Below are 20,251 nucleotides of genomic sequence, written 5' to 3' on the forward strand. Positions count from 1 at the left end.
CTCGCCTTCAATTGCATTTATTCATAACTATTATTCTTATTTCCATTAAATAAAATGTTTTCTCACACTAGTTTTAGATCCCCTTGTAGTTTTAGTAAACTATAATATCTGTTGTATCTTCTGAGTGACTTTGTTGAACGTTATTAAGGTTGTTTTGTCCTCTAAAATGATTTTCTTCAGTAGAAAGGAGTATGTGTTTAATCCAGTTACAGCCTGCTTTGAATCAACAATGAAACTCACAGCATTGCTTTGTGTGTGTGCTACATTATAACCTACATTATAGTGTGTGTTTAAGAGTTAACTTGCACCACCTTCTTGGACAACATGAGTTTTCCATATCCTGTTGTCACTGAACTCATGGAGGCATAAATCAGCTTATGTTGCATGGTTATATGAATATAAAGAAAAAATATAGCTCTCTCTTTTTGCTCAGGGAATGATACTGAAACCCTGAATGGGGTTTTGAATAGTACTTCTATTGTAATACTCAAATAAAAAGTGAATATTTTTCCTCAAGTTGTACTTTTCTTAATTGAGTGTGGGTCTAGAAGTAACTATTTTCCCTTTGAGATAATAGTTCACCTACCCCTGTTTATTGGGTCAGGACCTGGGTACTATGTACAGGCTGAAGTATCCCATAGAGGCCTCTCCTACTGACAGTGATCTACACTTTACTTTGTTCTACTTAGGATGTACTAAGCTCTAAGTAAGTACATGATTTGCACCATGTATGTTTTGTACATTCAGGAGGAGATTGTGACTCGGTATGTCTATGTGAAGATAAAAAGAGCAAAAGCATATTGTCTTTATTCTTCCCCCACACATTACCCCAGTGGACTTTAGATTGTATTGCTATTATTAACTCACACCTCCTGATATCCACAGCCTGTCTCACCTGTTTCCTACATACCTGTCAGATATAAAGACTGGTGGTGGTAAATAAAGTTTATTTGTTCTCCAGTTCTATCTGGATTTTCAGTGTATTTCTTTTGACTGTTCAAATGTTGAAAGTACACCAGCTGTTGGATGCACTTATTTTCCCCTGCTGTTTATTATGTTGTAATTGTAGTCTCTACTATTGATATCAATTTATCCCACCAGCATGTGAATGCACCACACAAATGCACACTTTTAGTTCAGTCTGTACAAAGTGTCATTGAAACAGCATCTTCATTATGTATAGACACTTTTTATTTTCATATTTTCAGCATCTTTTAACAGAACATTAAAAAACATTTCACTTCATTTATGTAATTTGGTGCTATTTGATTTCAAAACAAAGATTTAACATTAGTGATTAGATTAGTTATTCAATAATTCATTCTTTATCATACAAAATAATCACAATAGATTTATAATCCACCTCATTCATTTCATATGTACAGAGTCTTCATAAATGTATTCTGTCCAGACTTTTCACAGCTGCAGCGTCCAACAACAGGTGAGAAAACAGCCACGTTAGCTGAGCCGCTCACAGTGACATCACATGTACATTTCTCCTGGTTTTAATCACTTTCAGGCGTCTCATCACCTGTGCAGGGTACATATCTGACAACATGGACACAAGAAACCAGAACGAGTTTGACATGAAGAAGGTCAGTAATCACATTCGAGTAGTAGAGCCACTGTTCAAGGAAAACCTTTGTGTAAGTTAAGTTGTAAAATTATGAGGAAACGTCTCAGTATTTCGGGACAAAGAGTCTCTATCGTAGCACACAGGTGAGAGATGTGAATAAACTTAATTAATAATAAGTTGCAAGTTTGATCGTCACTTTTTTGATATCATTTTACTTTTTTTCCCCAAAACATTGAAGCACTGAAGTTCCAGCTTTGGAACAGGAACCATACTCAAGAGTGTGTCATGCTGTGCTTAAATAAGGATGGAAATATTGTTGTTTATATAATCTTTTTTTCTTAATAAACCAAAGTCCATCATTGCAGACTAAATGTCACTACTCGACAAAAGAAGCAAAATCATGGACAAGCAAACGGGCTGCGGTTGGTTCAGATGTCTGTAAAGGACGGGATGGAGTTAAAGTTTAGATTTAAGATTTTAGGGGAAAATTACTGACAAACTGCTGCTGCTGTGCTGGTGAATCTTTAATAAGAGCTGTATGTAATGCTGTAGTGGAGCTAGTTTGTCTTTGAAGGTGGAACGTAATCTCCAGGAACACGCTTCATTTACGTCAGAAGGACCGATGAAAGAAAAGATTAGTAGACGGGAAGTGGCTTCTGCTGTCTTTTCATAAAGTAACAGTGACTAAAATTTAAGTTTAATCTCTACATGTTGTTTTTTTTCTCTCAAAATACTGTGACAGAATTCTCAAAATCCTTTATTTATCTCTTAGCTTTGGCCTCAAAACTTAAAACCAAATGACATGATCCCCCTAGGTTTTTATTTTAATGCTCTATCAGTTTTGTTGTGTGTTTTCTTAGTGAAGAGATTTCCAAAGGCAGCTGTTCAAATCACAGAAACCTCCTACAGTCTGTACATTTGTAATTTACTTTGAATGATTTTTATCCATTGACTTTCTGATATTAACCTGGTGGAAAAAGTCTGTGTGTCTGAACTAACCACATCTACTTAAAGTTAATTCTTCTGGATACAACAGGATCATGTCAAATTCACACCCTGTTCTTCTTCCATGTGGCTTATTCATGTTTCTGGAGCCAGGATACTAGTGTGCATGTGAACATACACAAGTCACATGATGATTTGTCCCACATGTTGGTGTGTGTGACCCCGTCAGGTCGTCTCATGTCCATCCTGTGTGTCCAAACTGACAGAGAGAGAGAGACTCGGTCCATCGTCTGCCGGCATCCAGGATTAGTTTCCACTGTGTTTTTGGGTCTCAGTGGTTCACACAGTGGAAGGTTTCATCAGTGCCTGCTCCCCAAACAGCTGCTTGAAGTGAACCACGTGCTCCTCACAGTGCTCTCCTGGTGACACACACACAGACACATGGAAACTTCTGGTCAATAAGTACATAAAATAAATCAATCAGGAGTTCAATAGTTAGTTTACATAATGTGGCGGGAAAGTTCAACTGGTTTAATTTCTCACCAAAGGAAGAGCGAAGTAAGACAAGACAGCTTTACTTTGGGTAACCATAGACTGTATATAAGAAATGGACATAACATCCGTGATGTCACCCATTGGTTTGTGGACTGCTGCTCGGAGGCCAATAGTTTCGGATCTGAGCAGCGCTATCTTGAAAATTTCCGGTGCATGCTGGGAAAAATAAAAACACGGATTCTACTTATATGGGCATCAGGAGGAGCATGAGGCGCCCTCCTGAACCTGTGAACCAATCAACCTGTCAATCACGACGTAGCCACGCCCTAATGCATACCCTGCTTTATCGTCACATATAAAATCAGGGAGGCCAAAATGTCCCAAATGAACATCATACCTTTTGACACCAAAACGGTCGCCCCCTGGTGGCCTTTTGATAGAATGCAGTTTTAAGTTACTTCCGCGTTGGCATCATTTCAGATGACCAGAACTCCCCGCCTGTGGGTAACATAAGTGTGTGTGTGTGTGTGTTCTCACCAGGGGTGAATCCGGGGCTTCCTCTCAGTCGTTGGTTCCTCTGCTGAAAGGACCTGAACACCGTGTAAAACAACATCTGGTCTCCCGTCTGTCGCGCCGCATCCAGAAACTTCCTGGCCGACACGTTGTCATGTCCACCTGTTCCGAATGAAACCAAGTTAGAGTTACTTCACCTCAGAAGTCACAGTCTAGCTTAAAGATGCAGTTAAAAGGGAGTGTTTCCTTGCTTATGTGGGAATATTGGGTCTCTTTAGATTCAATTAAAGAGTACAGTCTAGACCTGCTTTATGTGTAAAGTACTTTTTCCCTGTCAGTTCTAATGTTGTGTCTCATGATTCATTTTTCTTCGATCTTAAATAAACATCAACGTACCGACACTCCGGATGAATCTGAGCGCGCCCAGAACCTGCTGCTTGGACAACAACACCTCAACTATCTCATCGTTGGCTGTGGACAGACGCTGAAACAAAACAAACAATTAAAAACTTGGAAATTATAGAAATGTTTTCTTGCTGTGAAAAACTGTGTTAAAGCATGTGTTTGTGATACCTTCAACATGTCCAGTGACAGCTGGTGTGCAGGAGGGTACGTGCTCTCCAGAGACAGAAGCAAACAGGCCTGAAAACAACATATTAAACATGGAATGAAGTGGAAGAAGAAAAACAGGGAAACACAAACCAAATTGTGGGATAATGAGCACAAGAAGACTGAATTAAAAAGTATAAAATATTTATAAATGTACAGATGATGACCTCTGACCAGCTGCTGTAGCTTCATATTTCTACTATTTTAACATAGGTGTTATCAATCCTCTCATCTAACTCTACAACAGAAAGCAATTAAGTGTATTTCAGAATGTCCAACTCTAGTTTTAAGTTAAGCATTCATCAGTATTTGCAGGTTTTTATCTGTGACAGTAAAATGAATATATTTGAGTTATCACCATTTTCTGACATTTTATAGATGAAACAATGAATTGACTGACAAAATCACTAGCTGCCTGCTGCCCTACTTGGCCCTAATTTAGTACTGAGTTAAGAACTGAGTTAAGCCCAGGCGGGGAGTTCTGGTCCTCTGAAATGAAGCCAACGCAGAAGTAACTTAAAACTGCATTCTATCAAAAGGCCACCAGGGGGCGACCGTTTTGGTGTCAAAAGGACTTCCTTCTCTATACAAGTCAATGGAGAATTCACCAACTTCTCACTTGATTTCTAACCTCAGTAAACGTTTTCAAAATGTGTTTATGGTCTCAATCGCTAGTTTAAAGCCTTCTTCAATGCAGTATGATGTTCATTTGGACATTTTGGCCTCCCTGATTTTATATGTGACGATAAAGCAGGGTATGCATTAGGGCGTGGCTACGTGGTGATTGACAGGTTGATTGGTTCACAGGTTCAGGAGGGCGCCTCATGCTCCTCCTGATGCCCATATAAGTAGAATCCATGTTTTTATTTTTCCCAGCATGCACCTGATATTTTCAAGATGGCTCAGATCCGAAATTATTCACTTCCAAGCAGCAGTCCACAAACCAATGGGTGACGTCACGGATGTTACGTCCATTTTATATACAGTCTATGGTTTAGCCAAGTTTAGAACTAGTTTCAGATAAATTTAGGAGCAGTTTTAACTCACCAGTGGTTTGGAGTCACTGAGGACGTGATACTGCAGGAACTGATGCAGCATGTAGAACAGGTTGTGTTGAACCAACGTCTTTATCACCAACTCATACAGGTAATGCTGAGAGACACAAATCATTGAAATATAATTAAACTTTTACCTGGAGCAGAAGAGTTCAGATCTAAAGGAAGCATTTTATTTTACTTTACACAATAAGTTTAGGGGTAAAGTTACAAAATAATTAACATCAACATCTCAAACATGGAGTGTGAGGTGTCACTCTGCTTGGTTTTACCTGGACGGTGATCTGGAACTGGTTCAGAGAGCGGATGTACTCCATCAGTACAGCAATGATGAACTTATGGGAGACACCCTGCAGAACATTAACACACAAACACAGTATTCATTGTCTCATTTTTATTTTATTTGTAATATTTGTTGTATAGCAGACATTTCAGATTTTGCTATTTACACAGGAGTTGAAACTTGAACCTGTGAAGGAAAACTAATAAATGATTCACCCTCAAGAGAAATAAAGGCAGAAAACTTCATGCACTGTGTACTGAACTGTGAACTGGCTCATTACATCCAGTAAGCACACATCTAAAGTTTTCAACATAATGAATGAGTCCTTATTGTAAACTTCCAAACACCATCAGGAACCCCAAAACAACAAGTTTAATAATAACATGTTTAATATTTGACTTTAGAGATTCCCATCATGTATCATATCATGTTCCCTCCAGTCAGCTAGCTAGCAGGATAACTTACTACCAAGTCAAAGTAGATGAGAGCAGCAGTAAAAATTCACTCTGTGTTTCAGGTTCTACTTCAAAATCAGGTGGTGGTTTACAGAAGCTTACAGCTCCTCCTAGTGGCTGAAAGTGAACATTGCGCTCCAGTAGCTGTTAATGAAGCCTTCAGACTACACTACACAGCTCTTGATCAAAGTTTTTCTAATAAAACCACAGCACAAAGATTGACTTCACCTGCACAACCTGAACATGTTGTAGTTACTTTTCTCAATTACCACCACTACTCACCATATATTTATATCTGTATTTATATTTTTCACATCTCAAACTGTTTATCATGTGCAATTATTATTTATATATTCTGGTCACTTTACTTTTAGTACTTGTTTTACATTTAGTACTCGTTTAGTACTCGTTTGTTGTGTATATTACACATCTTTTTGCTTCTTTTTGCAGCTGTAACAAGTGAATTTCCCCGATGTGGGATTAATAAAGTACAATCTAATCTAATTCAGACCATCGTCAGTGTTACTCAAACTTTTTCACATCAAGGACCTCGATCTAAATTGACACAAATTACACCATGGACCTCCACCTGATAAGATTTTTGCCTTCAGATGTTTTATTACAGAAAGCGTATGAAAGCCATGACCAAACCAGTCATACATTCTGTCAATAATGTAATGAAAATAAATTACTCCCCTTTTTGCTGGGAACCACCTGAAGGAATCCACTTTGAGAACCATTGCTTTAGACCACGCAAACGACTATTCGGTTTTAATGACACATCCCTACTTTGAAGCATTAAAACTATTAACAGGATGTGTCTGTTGGTGTGTGTGTGTGTGTGTGTTTTTTTTTTTTTACCTTCCTCTCTGTGAAAGAAGACAGGACGTGTGTGTACATGTCTGATTGGTCGATGACCGCCTGAGTTCTGACCGGACGTTTCTGAGCCGCGTTGCCTCGACCCGGACCGGACTCCATCGCCTACAAACACAAACACAAACATCTGAAATACACAAGAAACATCTAACAGAACAAATACAGCGGGGTAGTTTTTGTCTTGTCCATTAATGAAGCATTGACCGCTCCACCACTCACCACAGTGTACGTCTGCTCTGCCTCCAGGTATTCTTTATACACCTGGTTGAGTTTGTCAAAGACGGTCGCCACAACTGGGAGACTACCTTTCTCCCCGCCTTCAAGAACTGAGAGAAAGAAACGTTTTAGCTTGATGAAAACACTTGATTTGTTTCTCTAACTGCTCTAACAGCTCTCTAACAATATCAAACTCAGGTATATTATCACTCAACACCAATACTACTCTTGTACATAATGTTATGATTATTATATTTTTTATTGCTATTGTTTTTTTATTGCTTTTGCACCTTATTCATTGTTCTTAATCCTTTTTATTGATGCTCATCCATTTTTACTGTAATACTGCAGATTTCTCCATCATGGGACTAATAAAGGAATATCTTATCTTATCTTAGAAACTGCCTCTGGGAATGCTCCATTGTTTTAATCAAGGAAATGATGGTCTGTCTTTATCCCTCTCTACTTTATCCCAGACTGAAATACTTCAACAACTATTTTATCATTGTCAGGGTCAACATTTTATTTTATCCAATAGTGTTCCTTATGATTGAATACCTGCAGGACTGAGGATATATTCCTATTAACCTCTGTACTAAACCACATGGACATAAAAAAACATCATTGACCCACAGACAGACAGACAGACAGACAGACAGACAGACAGACAGACAGACAGACAGACAGACAGACAGACAGACAGACAGACAGACAGACGTACTCTGTGAGCAGACAGACAGGATGACCATCTTGCAGTCTCTCCGCCTTAACAGGAAGTCCATCAGTTTTCCTTTATCCTGCAGCAGGTTGACAGCTGGAGGCAACTTCACCTGCAGGTACCACAAGTAACCTGACACACAGAGCAACAGACAGGTGGACCGATAGTCAATATACCACAAAATCAATATTTAGGCAGTTGCACATCCTTTACACACTCCTCTACAGCAGTTATGCCACTTATTGATCCATAAAACGAATAATATACTGATTTCGGACAGGTGCAAACCCTGGGCTCTGAGACTTGACTTAAATGTTATAAACAACATAATTAACTGAGTAATGAGAAAACAATGAGCATGTTAATCATAATGAAAATAATTGTTAGTTGCAGCCTTTTCTTTGGTGTTTTCGTACCTTCACTAGCACTGATGATGATGTCGGGCTGGAAGACGCTCCAGGAGGAAGAGTCTGTGATGGTTAAGGTCCAATACAACATGAATGATTTTAATTAACCCTCCTGTTGTCCTCGAGTCAAGGAAGGAAGGGAGGAAGAAGGAATGAAGGGAGGAAGAAGGAAGTAAGGGAGGAAGAATGAAGTAAGGGAGGAAGGAAGAAAAGGAGGGAAGGAAGGAAAGAAGGAAGGAGGGAGGGATGGAGAAAGGAAAGGAGAGAAGGAAGAGAGGAAATAAAGGAAGGACGGAGGAAAGAAGGAAGGAAGGAAGGTAGGACAGAGGGAGGAAAATGGGAAGGCAGGAGGGAGGGAGAAAGGAACAGAGGAAGGGAGGAAGGAAGGAAAGAAGGACAAAAGAAAAAAGGAAGGGAGGAAGGAAGGAAGGAAGGAAGGAAGGAAGGAAGGAAGGAAGGAAGGAAGGGAGAAAGGGAGAAAGGAAGGAAGGAGGCAAAGAAAGAAGGAGGGAGGGAGGAAGAAAGGAAAGAAGGAAGGGAGGAGGGAGAAATGAAAAGAGGAAGGGAGGAAGGGAGGAAAGAAAGAACAGTCAAAACAGACGGGGTCAATTTCACCCGGGAGGACGACACAAAGGTTAAACAGACTTGACACAGTAACAGGGCATCTGCACATTTTAAGTACAAATGTAATAAAATTTTAAGACATTTTAAGGCCTTGAATATCAATAACTAAATGTAGGACTTTTTAAGGATCCGCAGGGACTCTGAGTAAATGTCACTAAACACTTCTGGTTTCTTTTTAGTCGTCAAGGATACAGAGCTGACACGGCACCGGAGGCTGAGAGGGAACGACTGCTGGACCTGCAGACAGGAAACAAAAATACACTTTAACACTATTATCATGGTGTGTGTGAATGTATGTGTGTGTGTGTGTGTGTGTGTGTGTGTGTGTGTGTGTGTGTGTGTGTGTGTGTGTGTGTGTGTGTGTGTGTGTGTGCAGGGGCGCTGCCAAGGATTTTGGGCCCCATGAAAAGATATCACAGTGGGCCCCACCAACACACACAGGCGACACCAACCATGCGCAATTGCTGTAACCACACCTCTACCTGCAAAGGCTCGCAGCTCTTTTGTAGTCCAATACTAACTGTACAATATTTACTGACATAAAGCTGTGAAAATAGGAGACAGGACTGAAAAATTTCATGTAAATAAAGGGGAGTTTATGGGACCTAAAGAGGCTTTGGATGGTTCATTTTTGACAGAAACAAGAAAAATGGAGTGTTAGTTTAACAACAAAAACGTATGTTCTTATATATTTTCAGGGCCCCTTAGAATCATCCTTACTTTTCACCCCCTTACAGCGCCCCTGTGTGTGTGTGTGTGTGTGTGTGTGTGTGTGTGTGTGTGTGTGTGTGTGTGTGTGTGTGTGTGTGTGTGTGTGTGTGTGTGTGTGTGTGTGTGTGTGTGTGTGTGTACCTGACAGCGGTATCCTGTAGGGGTGTATGGAGCGGGCCGGTAAGACAGGCTGGTGTGTGACGGCACATTCTGGCTCCTTCAGCTTGATGTCAAAGATCAGAGACGTCTGAAACACACACACACACACACACACACACACAGTAAATAACACACAGACACACTGTTTACCTGCATACATTAATTAAATACAGATCGTCTTCAACAGACACACACACACACACACACACACACACACACACACACCTGGGAGCTCTGGTGATGAACCACCACCAGGTTGTCCACGATGTTGAGAGCAAACTTCCCCGTGGTGTTCAGCTTCAGCACGTGACTCTTCTTACACGCACTCTCCCTGAACACACACACACACACACACACACACACACACACACACACACACACACACACACACACACACACACACACACAAGGAAAAGATACAAGATTAAGTGTAGGACAGTTTTTACATTTTAAGGAAACATGCTGAGATGATGTTTTAATTTGAACATTTCTGTGTGTGTGTGTGTGTGTGTGTGTGTGTGTGTGTGTGTGTGTGTGTGTGTGTGTGTGTGTGTGTGTGTACCTTGGTAAGTGGTACAGCACCACCTCTGCACTGGGACTGTTGGCTGTTCTTGAGTGATGCTTCAGATACATCACATGCAGCTGACCGTATCTACAAACACAGAGAGAGAGAGAGACACATTTAAACTGTTTCTATTTGATATTCAATCAACATTCGGGTTACATTTAGCTCGCGCTTCGAAACAATAACCGCCAGGGAAAACTAACTTACATGGTTGCCATGGCGATGTCTCTCTCCGACAGGCTGAGTTTGGCGGGTTTTGGGACGACTGGCAGCTCGATCTCAAACTTGGACATCTTGGACATGCTCCCGTTCTGAAACAACAAATAAAAAATTAAGAATAATATGAAGCTGTTAAATATTAAAATTTTAAAAAGGATCAAAGCAGAAACACATGAATTTGACTGCAGCTTATCCGGCTGTTAAGTCACGACGTCACGCATGACGAAAATTCTATTTCCGGAGCGGCTCCGTTTGTGCAGTATGCCACAGTGTTGTGTCAACAGATCTGAATCAAAAAACGACATCAAGTTGTCGTTTTTGCAAATTCCTGATTCTCAACGCGTATCTGCACTTTAAAAAATCCATCCTCAAACTGCTGTCAATCTATCTATCTGTTCTTACTTTAGCTGAGTGGCTAGCCGCTTATACTATTACGGCTGTGAGCAACCATATAATTCGTGAGTGGTTTTGAATGAATCAGGGCAATCTAAGCTTTCTAACAATGTATGGCATTAATATATATGTTTAAGGGTTGGTGTTTAAAACATTCAGGAGAACTTTCGCTACCTCACAACTTCCGAACTGTCCCGTTGGCAGAACAGCGTGTTTTAAACGGTTAAACCTGAAGAGTATGGTCCTTTTATATACAGTCTATGGTATGGTCTAGACCTACTCTATATGTTAAGTGCCTTGAGATGACTTTGTTGTGATTTGGCGCTATATAAATAAAGATTGATTGATTGATTGATTGAACGTGCAAACTAACCGCTAACTCACCTCAACTTTGTACACTTTCTTTTTCATTGATGCCTGGACAGTGCCCTTAATTAAACCATCAGGAAGAACAGTTACACCCTGTACTCTATTGGAATTATACGAATTCAGTCCCTTTTTCACTCTCACAGACATGTCACTACAATAAGAGGTGATCGTAAAAAGGTTCACGGGTTCCGCCATTGTTGTTGATTACTAATCGATGCCTTTGGACCCGGAAATAGAATTTTCGTCATGCGTGACATCAGACTTAAGAGCCGGATGGCCAGATCTGTGTTTAGTTTAACATTAAATATCAATTGCTGATGTTGAAAGTCAAGATTTCTTTCATCGTCTTTCTGACTTTAAAAATGATTACATACAAATCTAATCTTAGGTGTGTGTGTGTGTGTGTGTGTGTGTGTGTGTGTGTGTGTGTGTGTGAGAACCATATCAAACAAGAATAGTGTGACCCCCCAAAATAGGGTTCACACCAGGCAGGGAGTTGCGGTCCTCTGCAATGAGGCCAACGCGGAAGTAACTTAAAACTACATTCTATCAAAAGGCCACCAGGGGGCGACCGTTTTGGTGTCAAAAGGACTTCCGTCTCTATACAAGTCAATGGAGAATTCACCAACTTCTCACTTGATTTCTAACCTTAGTAAACGTTTTCAAAATGTGTTTATGGTCTCAATCGCTAGTTTAAAGCCTTCTTCAATGCAGTATGATGTTCATTTGGGACATTTTGGCCTCCCTGATTTTATATGTGACGATAAAGCAGGGTATGCATTAAGGCGTGGCTACGTCGTGATTGACAGGTTGATTGGTTCACAGGTTCAGGAGGGCGCCTCATGCTCCTCCTGATGCCCATATAAGTAGAATCCATGTTTTTATTTTTCCCAGGATGCACCTGAAATGTTCAAGTTGGCGCTGCTCAGACCCGAAACTATTGGCCTCCGAGCAGCAGTCCACAAACCAATGGGTGACATCACGGATGTTACGTCCATTTCTTATATACAGTCTATGGTTCACACTCAAATCAGATATCACCTTTTATTGATTTCTCTCTGTCAAACTTGAGCAAAGGAAATAAAAAATACACATGAAGAAAACTAAATAATAAACTAAATAACAGGAACAATATCTGAGTTGAGTGTGCAAACCCTTTTCTGTGCATTGCAACATCAAACCACGAAGCATCTGTATATATTCAACATTAAAGAAATCAGAATATAAGTTGCGTGTTCTCACCCTGAAGGCGAAGGGCTGCAGGATGTTTCCCTGCACGGTGGTGGACAGCAGGATGACGGCCGTCTCTGGACAGTACTGGTACCAGTTCACATTAATGCTCTGACTCTTCAACAGCTTCACACTACGCTTGTCTGGAAACACCTGAACACACACACACACACAGACACACAGACACACACACACACACAGACACACACACACACACACAGACACACACACAAACACACACAGATATTACTACAGACGTTACAGTTCATCTGATTTCTATATATATGATTTCTGGAACAAGCTACCAGCAGAACTGAAATCAGTTCAGAAGGAAGGAAAGAGGGAGGAAGGAGGGAGGGAAGGAGGGAAGGAAGGAAGGAAGGAAGGAAAGAAGTGAGGAAGAAGGAAGGAAAGGAGGAAGGGAGGGAAGAAGAAGGAAGGAAAGGAGGGAGAAAGGAAGGAAGGGAGGAAGGGAGTAAGGAAGAAGGAAGGAAAGGAGGGAGGAAGAAAGGAAGGGAGGAAGGACAGAGGAAAGAAGGAAGGGAGGAAGGTAGGTGGGAGGAAAGAAAGAGAAGGAGGGAAGGAGGAAGGAAAGACAGAAGCAAGGAAGAAAGGGGGATGGAGGAAGGAAAGAAGGAAGGGAGGAAAGAGAGAAGGAGGGAAGGGAGGAAAGAAGGAACAGTCAAAACAGACGGGGTCAATTTGACCGGGAGGACGACACAAAGGTTAAGATTTTACTCAGGAGGATATTTAACATGTTTCTGAATACATATATTGCTGTTTTTAATTATCAACAAATCAATGAAATCAACATTTGTTTTTTATATTTAGTAAATAAATCATGATGTGGGCTTAAATGGAGTCACAGTACCAATTAAACTCCATGCCAGACTTTTGACTAAACCACATGGGCACAAAAAAACCCCCCAAAACTCATCATTGACCTTCTTACAATAAGCAGTCAGGACAGGATTGACAGGTACCTGGTAGTATTCTATCCCCTGATCAGTGATGAAGACGATCTCGTTCCAGTTTGTCCAACAGAAACCCAAAACATTGGCGTTCTTCATCTGCAGAACAAGACGAGAGACACAAGAGAGACACGTTTTTCAGAGAGCCGCCATGTTGTCACTTTTACTACAGTAGCTGTTCATCATCAATCATTTGTTAAATAAGCAGAAAGAGATCATGACACAAACCTTGCATTCCTGTGTGAACTCTGTGTGTGGGTAGTCGGGGATGAAGTTGATGAAATCCTACAAACAACAAAAAAAGAGATAGAAATTAACCAGTTCAGGGTTCCTGCAGGTTTGAACAAGTTACATTTAAGACTTTTTAAGACCTTTTTAAGACCATTATGAAGTAAATTTAAGAAATAAGGAAAATCGCAGTCTCAGAATTACTTGCAACAAAACATCTGATGTGATCTTGTGTGTGACATCAGTGCTTTCACACCAAGTAGGGGAGAACGGGGTTGGTTGTCACATTCATCAGATCTCGGGCCCTAGAGGGCGCTGTTAAAAAGTTTTGGTACTGAACGTTTCAGAATTTAGGTGAAATGTTACTTCAGAGGTCATTTCTGGAGTAAACTGACATTGAGGTGAGAGGATGTTCAGTGTTTTTCATGTGGAAATGTAAATATCCAACTCTTCAGTGTTTCTCTCTACTAGGCTTTTACACAATGAGTTTATATAAAACATCATTACCATTAAAAAGTATGAAGAGAGAGCGATAGTTAGGTAGTTTTTTTTCTTAGCTACACGAAACAGATGTTTGGTAGCTTTGCTGTTAGCAAAAAATCCCAGTTGGGGATGTTTGTCACATTCTCTTCGGGGTTGGTTGTCACATATTGGTTTATACATATATAGTGTCATATATCTAGTTCTTTCTTTCTTTTAAGATAACAAAATGAGGAGGAACTTTGTCAGGAAGACAAACAAGGGTCAGACTCCTCCAGATGTGAAGCTCAGAGCAGTCAGAGAGGTGAAAATTAACAATATTGTCATATAAGGACAAAAAAGGCACTTAGCGGAATGATTTTTCCTGTTTATGTTCTCTTGGTGCAGGAGATGTATTAGGTTGTCGTATTTCAATTAAACTAAACATTTTAAATATTTGTTTTAAGAGTTTTTATTTTTCCCCATTAAAATAACACAGGGACAACCAACCTCCATGATGTCTTACTACCAACCTCCATGATGTCTTACTACCAACCTCCATGATGTCTTACTACCAACCTCCATGATGTCTTACTACCAACCTCCATGATGTCTTACTACCAACCTCACGATGGGGATGGTTGTCACAAGTGCACAAGACATATTTGACGGCTCATATCTTTTGAACAGAATCAGCTGAAGGAGAGTCAGACCTTTCTATTCCTACCTGACACTTTAGGCTTTCATTACAATTTAAAAGGGAATTTATTCAGTTTATGGTTTATGAGGAATTGAAAGGAAAGTAAAAAGTGTGACTACCAACCCCGTTTTACCTTATGCATCATTTGAGAGACTTCTTGCAGATAATACACACTGCGTTTCAAATTGCTGGTTTGGTATCTGTTTTAACCAACCACTGAACTCTGACTGTTGAAGCCAACACTACCTGGATCCTTCAGAAAGAACAACACACAGATCTAACTGTGAATCCCACCAGCACATTTCTCAACAAAAAAAGGCGACGGAGGAAGCGATAAATAAAACGTACATATTTAAGACTTAACCTTCGTGTCGTCCTCCCGGGTCAAATTGACCCCGTCTGTTTCGACTGTTCCTTCTTTTCTCCCTTCCTTCCGTCTGTCCTTCCTCCCTCCCTCCTTCTCTCTTTCTTTCCTTCCTTCTTTCCTGTCCTTCTTTCCTTCCTTCTTCCCTTCCTCTTTTCCTTTCTCCCTCCCTCCCTCCTTCTTTCCCTCCTCCCTTCCATCCTTCCTTCCTTGACTCGAGGACAACAGGAGGGTTAACTAAATGTAATTTAAGACCTAGTCTGCAACATATGGACGTATTTAAGACTTTTTAAGGCCTAAAATTGAGATGATCAAATTTTAGACTTTTTAAGACTTTTTAAGACCCAGCAGTTACTTCACATGTCTTATTATTTATGTAACATGAAGGTAATCTGCTGGAGGTTTTTCTTTAGAATAATCGCAGCGTAACTCACCACAGATTTGGAAGTTCTCTGTACCGCCAGAATCTTGTTTCCGATGGAGAACTTGATGCATTTCACTTCTCCTTTATCGTCCATCCTGTGGAAAAGACACGACTGAGACTCAATAATCAGTATTTTAGTGTTTCAGTCGATGTGAGATTCCTGCACAAGTTGACGTACCTGAAGGCAACAGAGCTCTTATCATCTGGACCTTTGACCACCACACCTGTGGCTCCGCCTGAACGCACCGCGAACACCTGCAGCCAGGAAACAGGAAGCAACACACTTCAAGAAAATGAAGCTACTACACAACCCTCTTAGTAAACAAACCTGACTGAACAGGATGAAAACTGTTAGATAAATCTTCTTTAATAATATGTTTTGGTTGTCAAAAGGTAAAATCATCAATATTAAAATATGACAGATAATAATATAACACTCTGAAAGGAGCCATTGTGCATTATTATTACTTTACTTTTAATACTTCTGCACCTTGATGAAAGATTTTGACTTTTGCATGTAACAGAGTAGATTTAGATTGCTGTATTACAACTTTAAGTAATAAAATAGAAATATAAGATATCTAAAGGTGCAACTAAGGTGTTTTTAGGTTGTGTTTAGGGTGCGACTGATACTGGATTCTTGGGACATATATAATAATATATCAGTCAGAGGGACCAAACCACTACTTTTACTGTAATACTGCATACTACATCACTCATAATACTGCAGTACTTTTACTGTAATACTGCATACTACATCACTCATAATACTGCAGTACTTTTACTGTAATACTGCATACTACATCGCTCATAATACTGCAGTACTTTTACTGTAATACTGCATACTACATCACTCATAATACTGCAGTACTTTTACTGTAATACTGCATACTACATCACTATAATACTGCAGTACTTTACTGTAATACTGCATACTACATCACTCATAAAACTGCAGTACTTTTACTGTAATACTGCATACTACATCGCTCATAATACTGCAGTACTTTTACTGTAATACTGCATACTACATCGCTCATAATACTGCAGTACTTTTACTGTAATACTGCATACTACATCACTCATAATACTGTAGTACTTTTACTGTAATACTTTGATTTTTCATCACTCAGTCAGCTGACTTAGCTTCCTGAGTTAGCCACATGCTAACAGTTAGCTCACCTGCTTGTTAGCTTCATCAAAGAACACGTTGTTGACATTGGACGCGTGTTCAAACTGCACCGGGTTCTCACACAGCTCCAGATAATGTTCCTCACTCATCTTCTCTCTGCTCAGCTGTTTATTGTGTTTGTTTTTTCTGCTTCTCTTCAAGCTGTCACTGCTGCTGCTGCAAACCCGGAAACACAACACCTCCACTGCAATCCAACAGGCTTCCGGCTCAGACTTTCACAATAAACGCAGATCAAAATTTCGTCATGTAAAAAGTCAACATATCAGATCTTTTACTTAAGGAAACATGGTAATACTATACTATAAACAAATAATATTCATATCATATATATATTTATTTCACTTTAATCTGTGCAATAAGAATATTACCTCTGGTATATTACAACTCAATACACCAATATTACTTACTTATTACTTAATCTTATAATTAATGTCACGATTATTTTAATTACACATTTTTACTATTATTGTTTTTGTTCTTCTTATTGCTGCTCTTATATTATATTTTTACTGTCCACTTTGCTGCTGTAATAATGCAAATTTCCCCCATTGTGGGACTAATAATGGAATATCTGATCTTATATTATCTTATCTTATACCCAATTGCATATACATTTTAGTTTTAGTTTAGTTTAGTAGCTTTATTGTCATTATATTGAGGGTCAGACAACAATATAACAAAAATTTAGATAGCACTCCTTTAAGCCATAAGAACATTTAAGACAATTAAAAATAACTTAAGACATAAATAAAACATTGATAATCTATAAGAGCAATAAAATGCAACATGCAATATAAAAAAGGTGCAAACACAGCAAACAGTATTAATGCTTGTTGTAATATATAATGTATATATGTTAATGAGTGGACAAAATAATACGAACACCAGTCAACATAATACACTTCAATACACCACCATCCACTATGACCTCAATAATAAACATAAAGTAGAATTATCACCTTCTTGACAATGTTAACAAAAACTGAAAATGTATAAACTTCATAAATGCAGAATTTATAGCAGATTAATTGGATTGAATTAGATATATATATAATTATGCACATTATTATTATTATTATAACACAGCAAATGATGAAGACAGAAAGTGAGCTTAAAAGAGAGAAGAAGAAAAAAAATAAAGTTTTCAGAAGACAACAAACAAAGTAAATGAGCATGCATCAGTTTTATAAAATATCTGCTGATTTAAAACATTTTTGCATTTTGTATTTTGAAAAAGTGCTGCTAAAAGAAATTATTGTAATCTGAAATGTAAATTGAGGCTTTTTATTCTGAAAAGACGCAGCCGGAAGTCTTCTTGTTTTTGCTGCAGAACGTCACGTGACAGCCTGCAATCACGTGCCTGCAGAGATGAAACAGATGATATAGTTGTTATAACTTACTGCTGCATGAGACAAACATTCCTGCTTTAAACTGGAGAGAAACTTTATTTTATTTTTTTTACTAAATAAAAACACAGACACAATTTTTCTTCTTCCCTCTTTAATGTCACCACAATGAAGCATGTTCTTTCATTTCCAACACTGAGAGGAGCCTGACACATTCGGTCCCGGTGTTCATCTTTATATTAATTTCAGTAAAACACACGATAATCTTCCACAAGTTCAAACTTCAAAACATCTGTGAGAAAACATCAACAACTGTAAATGACTCGAGGACGACTTGACTTTATTTTTGCATTTGTCTCTTTTACATTTCAGTTTCAAGTATGACCAAAGCACCTAACACACCACACCTTAATCACTGTGACCTTTGAACCCTTCCACCATAAATATCTGACCCTTTAAACTGCAACAGAGCAGAGTGTAAAAGGACAAAATGACACAATTAAAACTGCAGTTTCCTTCGTTTTCAGGCGTATTTTATGACATTTATTCCCTAATTTTAGCTAATTGTGTACTTCTGAGATGTTGAGTTAATCTGAAATATATAAAGATATATGCATTGTTTCTTTTGTTCGTTTTTAGGTGCTGCATCATATTCATGTACTCTTCAAAAGAGTACACAGCAAGTGATGAAGACAGAGAGTGAGCAGAGGAAACAAAGAGGAATAAAGACTTTAAAAAGCTGAGGTAAACGAGACAAGAGCATGCATCAGGTTTGGAAGATATTTGCTAATTTAACACATTTTTGCATTTGGTATTTTGACATTTTTTTAGGATTATGTGGCTAAAAAATACAGCCAAAAAAAACATTAGATTACTTTAACCTCCCTATGAAGCTTCAACGTTATTTTCACATCACACCTTCAGAGTTTGTAGCTGTCTCATGAAAATCTGCTTATATTCAAAGATTTGAACTGTGGCTCGTTTGCTTTGTAAACATGTTGAAAGTAATTATTTTATCAGTGTAGTTTAGTGTCTCTGGGGTTATAGTGACACCTACTGTTAAACCTGTGAATGACACTAAACTCACATACTAATTTGAGGGAAGTGTGCCAATAAAGATGAACAGAGCGGCATTAAGAGACTGAAATTACTCCTAAATTTCAGGTCAGAAGATGCACACGTTCTGTGTTTGTACATTTAATTTTTTGCTGGTATTACTTTATGTTTGTGTATTCATTTTGTAATGATAATCTGATAATGTCTCAGCTTTTGGAACATGCATTTCCTTTTAGTTTGCTGGATAAAAGAAGATAAAAATGTCTGCACCACAAGAAAATCTTTGGCAGTGATTACAGAAAAAAAATTCATAGATTAAATCAATTAAAACGCAAATAAGCAGCGACTCTTTACGAAGATAGAAAAACTTATTTCAGATGTGAAACTAATTCAATATCTCTGAGTCACCTGACAGCTTTCACTGTTTTCAGATGTTTTATAGAACAACTGAAAACAGATTAATCATCACATGCTTTATATCTTTATTTGTTTTAACGCCTCGCTGAAGCTACAGAAACATAACAGACATACTGGAACTCATGATGCTACTCTCTGCCAGCAACACTGCATTAAAAAAAATGGAAAATTAGGTTGTTTTTTTGCATAATTTAATCCTAATTCTCCCTCCCAAAAATTCAGTCTGAATTCAAGTGTAAATAAATCTCAGCTGCATCACTTCTGTTTTTAACAACGGAGCCACTGATGGTTCTTAGCAGCAAACAAAAGGTCCCATTTTTATCATTTCACCTGTTTTAACTTGTTTTCTTACAAAAAAAAAAGTCATCCTGGGATCTATGTATGTATCAGACAATAAAACCAGGAAGGATATGAGAGCTGGTGTCATCTTCTCTTAAAGCGCTCAGACAGCCAGGACGCTCTGACTTCAACGTCTAACACGATGAACCTCCTGCAGCCAGGAGGAGGCGCTCCGTCCTGCCTGTTTAAAGGAAGCAGTCGGTGAGGGTCAGTGGGTGGTGAGGAGAGGTTTGGAGAAGGTGGAGGCTCCGTTGTCCTCCTCCTTTCAACTCCTCCTTTTTACGGCATTTTTTTTTCAACACGGCGGGATCGTGAAGACAGAGCGAGCCGGGTGAGC

The 20,251-nt window shown here is 39.0% G+C and overlaps 2 protein-coding genes across 2 annotated transcripts in view; both read right to left on the minus strand.

The window, feature by feature from the left end:
* Window positions 1-1,183: 1,183 nt before the first annotated feature.
* rmc1 (regulator of MON1-CCZ1) lies at window positions 1,184-16,918 on the minus strand. Its single transcript, XM_062441284.1, has 21 exons — window positions 16,747-16,918; window positions 15,743-15,819; window positions 15,575-15,659; window positions 13,618-13,674; window positions 13,402-13,488; window positions 12,431-12,571; window positions 10,415-10,518; window positions 10,205-10,294; window positions 9,868-9,973; window positions 9,625-9,730; window positions 8,965-9,009; window positions 8,158-8,211; window positions 7,745-7,873; window positions 7,027-7,133; window positions 6,793-6,912; window positions 5,466-5,543; window positions 5,186-5,290; window positions 4,103-4,171; window positions 3,926-4,013; window positions 3,554-3,691; window positions 1,184-2,940 (listed from the first exon to the last, which is right to left on the minus strand). Exons 1-21 carry the CDS (start codon window positions 16,843-16,845, stop codon window positions 2,861-2,863), a joined length of 1,965 nt encoding a protein of 654 aa, XP_062297268.1. The 5' UTR covers window positions 16,846-16,918; the 3' UTR covers window positions 1,184-2,860.
* A 1,327-nt stretch (window positions 16,919-18,245) lies between these two features.
* The window catches only part of riok3 (RIO kinase 3 (yeast)), a 13,329-nt gene continuing 11,323 nt past the window's right edge, over window positions 18,246-20,251 (minus strand). Inside the window, exon 13 of the mRNA XM_062441290.1 lies at window positions 18,246-20,251. This exon is cut by the window's right edge and continues 115 nt beyond it. The gene's annotated coding sequence lies outside the window, so the exon portion shown is untranslated.

This window comes from Scomber scombrus, chromosome 20 (assembly GCF_963691925.1).
Source record: "Scomber scombrus chromosome 20, fScoSco1.1, whole genome shotgun sequence".
Lineage (NCBI taxonomy): Eukaryota > Metazoa > Chordata > Actinopteri > Scombriformes > Scombridae > Scomber > Scomber scombrus.

Excerpts from the sequence above, each read along its gene's own strand:
- rmc1 (XM_062441284.1), bottom strand. The coding sequence starts at position 16,845 with ATGAGTGAGGAACATTATCTGGAGCTGTGTGAGAACCCGGTGCAGTTT. Across the intron at positions 13,675-15,574 it reads AGAGAACTTCCAAATCTGTG|GATTTCATCAACTTCATCCC; the intron begins GTGAGTTACGCT and ends TGTTGTTTGTAG. Across the intron at positions 4,172-5,185 it reads TCAGTGACTCCAAACCACTG|GCCTGTTTGCTTCTGTCTCT; the intron begins GTGAGTTAAAAC and ends TGTTGTTTTCAG.